At 42.8% G+C, this 12,474-nt stretch overlaps 1 protein-coding gene across 1 annotated transcript in view; it reads left to right on the top strand.

The window, feature by feature from the left end:
• Positions 1 to 12,474, top strand: part of ATG7 (autophagy related 7) — a 297,775-nt gene that overhangs the window by 37,492 nt on the left and 247,809 nt on the right. Inside the window, exon 5 of the mRNA XM_040406900.1 lies at positions 4,010 to 4,087. Within this exon, the coding sequence (XP_040262834.1) occupies positions 4,010 to 4,087 (78 nt within the window). The remainder of the gene's footprint in view (positions 1 to 4,009; positions 4,088 to 12,474) is intronic.

Here is a 12,474-nt window from a genome sequence, read left to right as displayed (position 1 = left end):
TTTTTCACCTTAAGGACCAGACCATTTTTTTTGCAAAACTGACATGTCACTTTATGTGGTGATAACTTTTAAAACGCTTTTACTTATCCAAGCCATTCTGAGATTGTTTTCGCGTCACATATCGTACTTCATGACACTGGTAAATTTGAGTAAAATAGTTCATTTTTAGTTATAAAAAAAACACCAAATTTACCAAAAATTTGGAAAAATTACACCAAATTTACCAAAAATTTGGAAAAATTAGTAATTTTCAAAATGTCTATTTCTCTGCTTTTAAAACAGATAGTGATACCTCCTAAAATAGTTATTACTTTACATTTCTCATATGTCTACTTCATGTTTGGAATTTTTTATAAATGACATTTTCTTTTTTTGGAACGTTAGAAGTTTAGAAGTAAATCTTGAAATTTTTCAGAAAATCTCTGAAACCCACTTTTTAAGGACCAGTTCATGTATGAAGTCACTTTGTGAGGTTTACATAATAGAAACCACCCATAAATGACCCAATTTTAGAAACTACACCCCTCAAGGTATTCAAAACTGATTTTACAAACTTTGTTTACCCTTTAGGTGTTCTACAAGAATTAAAGGAAAATGTAGAAGAAATTTAATTATGTAATTTTTATTGTCAGATTTTCCATTTTAATAATTTTTTTTCTAGTAACAAAGCAAGGGTTAACAGCCAAACAAAACTCAATATTTATTACCCTGATTCTGTAGTTTACAGAAACAACCCAAATGTGGTTGTAAACTGCTGTACAGGCACACGGCAGGGCGCAGAAGGAAAGGAACGCAATATGGTTTTTGGAAGGCAGATTTCACTGGGATAATTTTAAGTTGCCATGTCACATTTGAGAAAAAAATACCCCAAATTGGGTCCTAAACTGAAAAATCTGGTCGCCAAATTTAAAATACATATAATTATAATAAAAAAGACATGGAGGAGAATACAGCACCACATACCTCTTACATCCAGTGACATCTCTTGTCATGTAGACCTTCTCTTTCCTCTTCTCCTCGTTTGACCCAGACCACCATGGCAACTTCTTTTAGCCGCATCTCGTCTCTACAGTTTGTAACACAGACACGTTAGATTTCTAAATTTTTCCATCAACCTCCTCATCCTAGTGTCCCCACAGTGTCATCCTGCTGCCACTCCCAATACTGTGCCCATTTTGCTCCCCAATGTCCAAGGTACTGTACTGCTGAAAAAATTGTGACCCCAATAGACATAATTGGAGTCATTTATCAAACTGGTGTAAAGTAGAACTGGATTTCCAAAAGAGCTGTCAAATATGAAAGGTGGAATCTGATTGGCTGCTATGGGCAACTAAGACAGTTCTACTTTACATCAGTTTGATAAATTACCCCAAATGTTCCTATAGTGTCCACAGCAGCTATAATGTCCCCTAGAGTGCCCCGAGTAATAATACCACCCTCTATTGTGCTCCAGGCAATAATCCCTGTATAGTGTCCCCAAAAATAATAGAATTGCCCCTACAGTGCCTCCCCAATAGCAACACCGCCATATAGTAATTTCCACCACACTGCCCCACATAGTAATCCCCCCATAGTAATTTGCCCCCACACAGTAATTTCCCCCAAACTGCCCCCATACAGTAGTTTGCCCCCACACAGTAATTTCCCCTACATAGTAATTCCCCCCACACTGCCCCCACATAGTAATTTCCACCACACTGCCCCAACATGGAAATTACCCCACACTGCCCCCACATAGCAATTTCCCCCACACAATAGTTTCCCCCACACTGCCCCCACATAGTAATTTGCCCCACATAGTAATTTCCACCACACTGCCCCCACACTGTCCCCACATAGCAATTACCCCACACTGCCCCCACATAGTAATTTTCTCCCACACTGTCCCCACATAGCAATTACCCCACACTGCCCCCACATAGTAATTTGCCCCACATAGTAATTTCCACCACACTGCCCCCACACTGTCCCCACATAGCAATTACCCCACACTGCCCCCACATAGTAATTTGCCCCCACATAGTAATTTTCCCCCACACTGCCCCCACATAGTAATTTGCCCCCACATAGTAATTTCCACCGCACTGCCCCCACACTGTCCCCACATAGAAATTACCCCACACTGCCCCCACACTGTCCCCACATAGAAATTACCCCACACTGCCCCCACATAGCAATTACCCCACACTGCCCCCACATAGTAATTTTCCCCCTCACTGTCCCCACATAGCAATTACCCCACACTGCCCCCACATAGTAATTTGCCCCCACATAGTAATTTTCCCCTACACTGCCCTCACATAGTAATTTCCACCACACTGCCCCCACATAGAAATTACCCCACACTCCCCCCACATAGCAATTTCCCCCACACAATAGTTTCCCCCACACTGCCCCCACATAGTAATTTGCCCCCACATAGTAATTTCCACCACACTGCCCCCACACAGAAATTACCCCACACTGCCCCCACATAGCAATTTCCCCACACTGTCCCCACATAGAAATTACCCCACACTGCCCCCACACAATAGTTTCCACCACACTGCCCCCATATAGTAATTTGCCCCCACACTCCCCCCATATAGTAATTTGCCCCCACACTGCCCCCACATAGTAATTTCCCCCCACACTGCCCCAAATAGTAATTTGCCCCCACATAGTAGTCTGGCTCCCATAATAATTTGCCCCCACATAGTAGTCCCTCCCATAATAATTTAGCTCCACACAGCCCCCACATTTCCCCTCCCATGTACTCAAGGTCTCTTCCCTAATATGTCCTCCTCTGTGTGTCGTCCCCCACATGTCCCCCAAAGTAGGCACATAAAAAATAAAAATAAAAATGAAAAGCTAAATACTCACCGTCCAGGGCCAGGCACTTGATCGCAGATGAAGGCGGGTGTGCACACGGCAATGTGCTGTGTCCCGGCACAGGCGCGTGATGACGTCATCACGCATGCCTGCGCCGGGATTTCACTACCGCATAGGCCTAAGGCCTACTAGGCCTGAAGCCTATGGCGGTTATAGGCTACGGGACAGGGAGCTATGCGCAGTATGTGGGCGTTCGGGTCGGTGATGGGCCCCCCAGCGGTGCTGGGCCCGGGGCTGCCGACCCGAACGTCCCTATTGTAATCCGCCACTGTCTAACGTATTTTGTTCAGTACAGTGTAAAAATACTCATTTTACAAAGCAAAATAGCCAATAAACTAGATCCTTGACATAAAGTGGTTGTTTGTTTTAGTTTTACATAATAAAGAATTTTTGAAAAAAAAGATTTTTTTTTAGTGTCTCCATATTCTGAAAGCCACATTTTTTTTTTTTTTTTTGGGCGATTGTCTTATGTAGGGGCTCATTTTTTTGGGTATGAGATGTCTGTTTGAATGGTACTATTTTTGTAAAATCAACGAAAAAAAACAGCTGTGGGTCATTATGGGGGCATTATTTTAATCATGGGGGAAATTATTTAAGATGGGGCCCTACATTGGGGGCATTATTAAAGCTGTGGGCAGCAAAAAAAAAATTCCTACACTATGGGGACATTTTTTTTAGCTGGGGGGCCTACCATCCTGTGGGTGTTCTCAGAAGGGTGGGTCTAGAAATAACTACCAATCAAATTCATCCATTTTTCATGTCCGTTTTTAACGGATACAAAACGGACATTAAAAAAGGACACACAGACAGAAAATGGATGCACACACTGATGCAAAATGGCCATGAAAAACTGAGTGTGTCCGTTTTTAACGGACATTCGTGTGCATGTAGTCTAAGTTATAAAAAAATAGGCTTTACATTTCTTAGTATCACTTTATGAAAAAAGCATAGGGAAAAGGTAAAGTTGCTTTTAACACTGAAGACTGGGTTTATAATTCCATGCATTTTAGCTATAGATATATAGAAGGTTTAAATCTGAAATTGAAATGCATTTTTTTGCAGTATTTATTTATTTATTTATTTATTTTTTTAAATCTCCTTAAATGTGTTCTAACTTTAAGCTCTTCTTGTTCTCCAGATATGGGAAGCAATCAAATCTGGCGAAGCTGTCAAGAACCCAATTCTCCTGAATAAATTCCTTCTGCTGACATTTGCAGTAAGTCTTTTGTGTCGTGTGTCTGCCCTTATGTTGGATGAATCCTTCATTCTTTAAAATGTTCTTTTGTTTTAATGTTATGAATATCTTAAATTATATGCAAATTTCTCTTTAACAAACTGCTTTCCAGTGACTGCTAAAAAACTGCAGGGAGGAAGAGTTAACCCAGAGCACACTGAATCTTATGAAAATCCTCTTAGAGGAAGAAAAAATCCTGTTTAAAAAAACCTGCGTGATCTGAAAGAGACAGCTTTGAAATTCGAAACTGACCCGGATTTAAAAAAAAATGGGAGGCCTCTCTACAGTCGTCAGTAGAGAGGTTTCAAAACTTGCTCAAAGAACGCAAACCTAGACAATTCATCAAGGATCTTAGTGAGTTCCGGGAGAATAAAGCTTGAAAAAAAGGGGTCACCCTATATGTGTCCGAAATCTCTTCTTCGGACGCAGACCTCTCAGACTTAGAGACCCTGTATAAGGGGGAAAGAGGTGGTCCCAGGTAGGGAGCACCTACCTCCAAAAAGCAGGGTAAGTAATGGCTGAGATGGGGAACGGATCCCAACAGTCCACAGGGAGTTGGGTTTCAGGGCACCCCAACTCCTCATCCTCCTCAGCAGCATCATCAGTCAGTACAACTACATCTTTTTTAGCACAAGGTCAAACCCCATACCAACTACGAGACAGGAGCAAGTGAGGGGAACATCGGGTAAAAATGAGAACCTGCAGGTGATCAACCTCTCTTCACGTAATCTCAATGAAGTTGAGACCTCGGTTTTGAAGAAAGGTTTGTCTTTTGTCCCTACCACAGATTTTAAAGTATTCACGTGGGTGAAGGACCTAAAGCTTTTTTGTAGAAAACTAAGATAGAAGAAGTTTTTTAATAATACCAATAAACAGTTTTATGAAGAACTGGGGATTAAGGAGAGCGAATTAGCAGACCTAGCACTCTTTATGGAACACTGGGGGGGGGGGGGGGGTGGAGGCTCACGGAATCCTGGTGCCCTTCACCAAGCTAAGTCCTAAGAGTATAAAAATGCCCCCCCCCCCCCATCAAACTACGAATATATTGACATTTTTCAACAACTGGTGACTTCTGAGCTTGAGATATTAAAAATTTAATCTACATACAGTAGGAATTTGTCCGTAACTGAATTAGAGGCCCTAAGGTCTTGGAGAGAGACAGATCCAACATCATTAAACTGTCAGACAAGGGTGGGAACCTTGTCATCATAAACCATGACAATTACCGTAGAATGTGTGTGGATCTGCTCAAGGACCAAGAGGTGATCTCGCCAACATATTTTTGGTAGAACTTCAGACCATTTTGAAGTCTGGACTTGAGACAAAAGTTATCAGTGAAGCAGAATACAATGTTATTCTACCTGACGCACATCAAATCGCCACGTTCTATGGACTTCCTAAAGTCCATAAAGGAACGAATCCTCTAAATGGCCGCCCTGTAGTGTCAGGTGTCAATTCCCTGACACAGAATTGTGGGCTATATTTAGATCCGTTCCTAAGACAGTTTGTCCTCTCCCTCCCATCTAGGGACACAATGGACTTCTTAAACAAAATAGAAACTCTTTATTGTTGATCCCTCCTGTCTACTCGCCATTATCAATGTCTAATCCCTGTACAGTAGCATTCCTCATAAAAAGGGACTCATGGCGGTGGCATACTACCTATGTACAAAAGGGACACACTATAATGCTCACAAACATTTTGTTAAGACGCTCCTTGAATTCACTCTTAAACATACATTTTTCCTCTTCGATGCACGGTTCTCACACCAATGAGGTAGGCCTTAAATTCACATTTGAAATACAGACTGAATGTATTACATTTCTGGATGTGAAGGTCTCCAAACAGGGGGAAAAACTCACCACTAGAGTTGAGTGGACACCTGGATGTTCGGGTTCGGCCAAACTTCACAAAAAAGTTCGAGTTCGGGACCCGAACTTGACCCTGAACCCCATTGAAGTCAATGGGAACCCGAACTTTTGAGCACTAAAATGGCTCTAAAAATGTCATGGAAAGGGCTAGAGGGCTGCAAATGGCATCAAAATGTGGTTAAGAGCATGCAAGTGCTCTGCAAACAAATGTGGATAGGGAATAAATAACATAAAATACGTAAAAATAAAAAATAATCTTGATCTAGGAGGATGAGGTCCATATGGAGTAGGAGGTTGAGGAGGCAGTGGATGTGGCGGTGTAGGTGGAAGCGGCGGTGGAGGAGGAGGTGGCCTACACTGCTTTTTGGTTTTAATTTAACTTTATTTTATTGGGGTACACCCCAAAACATTGGGAAATATAACCTGTGATAACCCCCTCCAGCTGTGCCAAACACACGTTCAGACAATACACTGGCTGCAGGGCAGGCCAGCACCTCGAAGGGGTAAAGGGCAAGCTCAGGCCATGTGCCCAATTTGGAGACCCAGAAGTTGCAGGGGCAGACCCATCAGTCAGTTTGTGTAGGTGTGTGCCCACATACTGCCCCAACATGTCGCACGTCCCCGTGATGTTCACCATCCAATTCGATATCTGCTCTATGAACTTTCGATGTTCTTTTCTGCGCCTACCATGGTGATCACGGTTAACGGCGAATCAGGGTTCCACGCCGGGGAAGGAGTGTGAGAAAGGGAGACCACATCCAAGGGAGATCAATGAATTACATTTTATTGTGATCGAGCGGAAATGTGGGAAAAGTTTTAAAAACGGAAGAATCGAATGAAAGGAGGGGGCGCGCGGCAATTACCCATTCCCAACTTGGGGAGGTAGTGACGATAAATAACAATACAGGACTCTTAAGATGCCCTGTTATTGGAATGATTATTAAAAAATTATAGGGAATGTCACTGGGCTATTTAGGATTTGGAAACGTTAGACAGGAGAGGCCCTGCTGCCGCTTTGTTGACTCTAGATAACTTCTGCCTGATCGCACGTCACTTTGACGTCCACGATCCATTTGGATATCTTCCCTATCAACTTTCAATGTTCTTTTCTGAGCCTACCATGTTGATCACGGTTATCGGCGAATCAGGATTCCACGTCGGAAAGGGAGCGTGAGAAAGAGAGACCACATCCAAGGGAGGTTAATTTTTTTAAAATTAAATATGATCGAGTGGAAAAGTGGGACAAATTATTAAAGCGCAAATGTGGGACAAGTTGTTAAAGTTTAAGCATTGAATGAAAGGAGGGGGCGCGCATCAATTAAAGAAGCATTTTTGAAATGTAATTCCCTGTCACCTATGCAGAGCAGGGGTTTGTATACAGCAAAATTGGTAAAATGTCACCTTGTAACAGGGACATAAATTTCCAAAAATTATCTATCACCTATCCAGAGCAGGGGTTTAATCACGGCAAAAATTGTCAAATGTAACAGACAAATTAGTGAAATGTTTTTACCTGTCTACTAGGTATAGCAGGGGTATATCACAGCCAGAAATTGGTGAATTTCACCCGAATATGTAACAGACAAATTAGTGAAATGTTACTTGTCTACTAGGTATAGCAGTGGTATATCGCAGCCAAAAATTTGTGAATTTTACCCGAAAATTTAACAGACAAATTAGTGAAATGACATAAAATAAAATACGTACAAATAAATAAAAATAAACTTGATTTATGAGGTGGAGGTCCATATGGAGTAGGAGTTTGCGGAGGCGGTGGATGTAGCGGTGTAGGTGGAAGCGGCGGTGGAGGAGGATGAGGTAGCCAACACTGTTTTTTTGTTTAAATTTTATCTTTATATTTTTATTAGGGTACACTCCAAAAGAGTGTGAAATATCCAAAATACAACAATGAGCAATTGCGCTGTAGTATAACAATGGCTGGGTGAGGCCGGTATACATGTCTATTCTTTACAAGGTACGGACAGGTCCTGCGGGATCCATGACTGGTTCATTTTAATGAACGTGAGCTTGTCCACATAGTTTTTTTAATAACAGAATAGAACACCACTATCTAACGCATGTATCTCACAATGACAGATGCAGGGGGCTGCAATGTTAAGTACTTTGCCCAAAATGAGTGTTTTTTTTTTTTGTTTTTTGTTTTTTTAAACCCAGAATATTATTGCTGTATTTCAAGATTGTATCTCACACTGATGCAGACAAGACTGCAAATTAAGTATTTTGCCCAAAATGGGTGTTTTTTTTTTAATAACAGAATATGACAGCAGTATATAACACTTGAATTTCACACTGACAGATGCAGCAAGGGCTGTAATATTGAGTATTTTGCCCAAAAAGGGTGTTTTTTAAAACCCAGAAAATTATTGCTGTATTTCTAGCTTAAATTGCACACTGACTAATGTGGCAGAGGCCCAAGATGTAGGGTATTGCCAAAAATGGGTGTTTTTAAAACCCAGAAAATTATTGAAGTATTTCAAGCTTGTTTTTAACAATCACAGATGCAGCAAAGGCTGCAATATTAAGTACTTTGCCCAAAATGGGTGTTTTTTTTAATAACCGTATATGACAGCCGTATATAACGCTTGAATTTCACACTGACAGATGCAGCAAGGGCTGTAATATTGAGTATTTTGCTCAAACAGGGGGTTTTTTAAAACCTAGAAAATTATTGCTGTATTTCTAGCTTAAATTGCACACTGACTAATGCTGCAAAGGCCACAGATGTAGGGTCTTGCCAAAAATGGGTGATTTATTTAAACCTAGAATATAATTGCAGTATTTCAAGCTTCTATTTGACTGTCACAAATGCACATATGCTGTGCTGGTGCACAGAACTTGCATAAAATGGCCGCCGCCGCCCACCTAACTAACAGACGGATAAAAGTTATTTTTCTGGGTCACTGTGCTCAGGGCAGGGTAAAAAGATTGTGCACTGCACCCACAAAACAAAATCTAAGTAGATCGCTGAGTTAACAAGCACTTCTGATTAAAGATTCTTTCCTATTCTCTCCCTCACAGCAGCAGCAGCATCCTATCCCTACACTAGTAACAGCAGAGTGACGTGCTGCGCTACGTGACTTCAGCTTATATACAGTAGGTGTTTGTGATATTGTGCTTTTAGCACGACAGCGTCGCGCTGATACTCGGCGACATGGTGCCGAGATCTCGCACTCACTGGAATAGTGACAGCACATCCCAGCAAGCGCGTCATAGAAGCGACGGGAGATCCGACTTGGATTCCCGCCAATTCTACACGTGTGCGGCGTTTGTTATGAATCCTGAGGGGGAAGTCCCCGCCGGATTTTAAATAAAAATCCGGCATGGGTCCCCCCCTCAGGAGCATACCGGGCCCTTAGATCTGTTATGGGTTGTGAGGAGAGCCCCCCCTACGCCGAAAAAAACGGCGTAGGGGTCCCCCTACAATCCATACCAGACCCGTATCCAAAGCACGCTACCCGGCCAGCCAGGAAGGGAGTGGGGACGAGCGAGCGCCCCCCCCCCCCCCCCCCCCCCCTCCTGAGCCGTACCAGGCTGCATCCCCTCAACATGGGGGGGTTGGGTGCTCTGGGGCAGGGGGCGCACTGCGGCCCCCCCACCTCAGAGCACCCTGTCCCCATGTTGATGAGGACAGGGCCCCTTCCCGACAACCCTGGCCGTTGGTTGTCGGGGTATGCGGGCGGGAGGCTTATCGGAATCTGGGAGCCCCCTTTAATAAGGGGGCCCCCAGATACCGGCCCCCCACCCTAAGTGAATGAGTATGGGGTACATCGTACCCCTACCCATTCACCTGCAAGAAAAGTGGTAAAAACACAAATAAGGAAAAAGAGTAAACTGGGCACACCTTGGATATTGGAAACGATGGAAAAGTGGTAAAAACACAAATAAACCACACAGTGTATTAAAATATTTTATTTTTCTGCTCCGGAGGCCGCCCCCTGTCTTCTTTATTAGCTCTTTTACCAGGGGGGGCTCTTCTTCTTCCGCTATCCCGACGGGTCTTCTCCGCTATCCGGGGGGTCTTCTCAACTCTCCGGGGTTCTCCTTCTGTCTTCTTCCGCTATCCCGACGGGTCTTCTCCGCTATCCGGGGGGTCTTCTCAACTCTCCGGGGTTCTCCTTCTGTCTTCACCGCTCTCCGTTGTTGACTCGGCGCACCCCGGTTCTTCGTCTCGCGAGATCTCGGATTTTAAATAAAAATTTAGCGAGACGAAGAACCGGGGTGCGCCGAGTCAACAACGGAGAGCGGCGAAGACAGAAGGAGAACCCCGGAGAGTTGAGAAGACCCCCCTGTCTTCTTTATTAGCTCTTTTACCAGGGGGGGCTCTTCTTCTTCCGCTATCCCGACGGGTCTTCTCCGCTATCCGGGGGGTCTTCTCAACTCTCCGGGGTTCTCCTTCTGTCTTCGCCGCTCTCCGTTGTTGACTCGGCGCACCCCGGTTCTTCGTCTCGCTAAATTTTTATTTAAAATCCGAGTTCTCGCGAGACGAAGAACCGGGGTGCGCCGAGTCAACAACGGAGAGCGGCGAAGACAGAAGGAGAACCCCGGAGAGTTGAGAAGACCCCCCGGATAGCGGAGAAGACCCGTCGGGATAGCGGAAGAAGAGCCCCCCCTGGTAAAAGAGCTAATAAAGAAGACAGGGGGCGGCCTCCGGAGCAGAAAAATAAAATATTTTAATACACTGTGTGGTTTATTTGTGTTTTTGAAAATATTTTAGTTAGATGCACAGGATGGTTGATGCACCAGACAGGGTGCTCTCAGTTTTAGCAGCGTCACCCCGCTGCTGGGAGAAGAGAAATATGGAAAAAGAGTAAACTGGGCACACCTTGGATATTGGAAACTACTATTTATTAATTAATGAGTATTTAGGGATTAGAACACCAAAATAATGGAAGTCACTATCACATTATTGGGCAACATACATATTGAAACTTCTGCGTATCAGTGATCGGGATGAAGCTGAACTGGTCACCGCCGCGATGTTGGCAGACCCGACAGCCTCACTCCAGTCCCTGCATAGGCAGAGGGTATAAATTATATAAATATTTGGATTTTAATAAACAACAGTGTATTAACAGTATAATATGATAATAAAATGCAGTGGCAAATAAAATACGGTGTGGTATCGATACAATATAATTCAGGTGACAATATAAGAATTTATGAATATATAAATATATAAAAAAGGAAATTCGTTGATCCTGAGGATTTCCCAATGTCCAAATGGGCCAAGATGCCCACAAGTTCGTTATGGCAATGTGAATGGACAAGGTGATGTTGTAATTAATACCAACATAAAATCACTTGATATGTTCAGTCATTAGACCAGCGGCGTCCCGCTAGCGGTCTGAAATAAATCCGATAATTGGACAGTAGTACAAATAGGAACGTTCTTACCGATGCTGGAGGTTTCTCGCAATGGAGAGAAACCTCTGCCGTCTGTCGAAACTTGATCCCGGTTTAACTGCAGTCGGGTAGAACTCACAGTGGGTACTATGGATCACCTGTTAGCAGTCGAATCACTGCACGAGGTCCCGCTTGTTTGAGTCCAAATGAAGTATCCCAACCTTCCGGGTAGAGGTTTCAGATCAGCTGTGTTTGGTAACTCGGCTCAGAATTGTTCCTCTATGAAATCAATGCGGTGCACTCGCATGTAGTAGAATTGGGGTGTCAGACCAGACGCGTTTCGGGGTTAGAGTGTCCCCTTCCTCAGTGGCTATCCGACCACCCCTAGAGACCATTCTTTTATACTTTAACAAGGAGTTTTGCAAACCCCGGTTCGGACTTTGATTCCGGAAGTCCTGTGAAAATCCTTATACCGTCAGGGAATAATCCTTATAAGTGTCACAATGCCGTTTTACTTATTCTGTTTATTCAAAGTACTATTATTATATTCACGCATTTTTACAACGGTGGTCTTTTGTGTATTTGTTGCAGTAGATAACAGTTGGTTGTATCGTTGCGATTCATTTGCGTTTTCCTTATCGCCTCCAGCCGTCCAAATGATTGCATATAGACTGCTACATGTGTAGATATATAGTGTATCACATATAAAGGACATTTCAAAGATATTGTAACATTTGTCTGACTATTCCACCGCTATATATAGGGGAACTTTTTGCACACGGAAAATCCTTTGAAAAAATTTTTTTTCTGTGTAAAATTGTTTTTTGAAAAGAGGAATACACAAATGTATAAAAGGTTTAAGATAGGGCAGAGGAAATTATGTTAAAAAGACGCAGATAATTCTAAACTAACAATATATAAATATTTTACTTAATTTCTAAAGGACCATATATTAATATCATTATAAAATTATATATCCCTATACCTTATAGAGGAAATAAATATGGGTGTTGATATATATCCATATATTAGTTCTTTACTCCAGTAGTCTATGTATATATAAATGGATATCCAAAACATACTTGATATCCACAGACCTTATGGGTGTATTGTTTGTAATATTATGTATGATCT

This window comes from Bufo bufo, chromosome 9 (assembly GCF_905171765.1).
Source record: "Bufo bufo chromosome 9, aBufBuf1.1, whole genome shotgun sequence".
In the NCBI taxonomy this organism is placed as follows: domain Eukaryota; kingdom Metazoa; phylum Chordata; class Amphibia; order Anura; family Bufonidae; genus Bufo; species Bufo bufo.
Note: the sequence above shows the minus strand (reverse complement) of the source record. Positions and strands in the feature narration are given on the sequence as shown.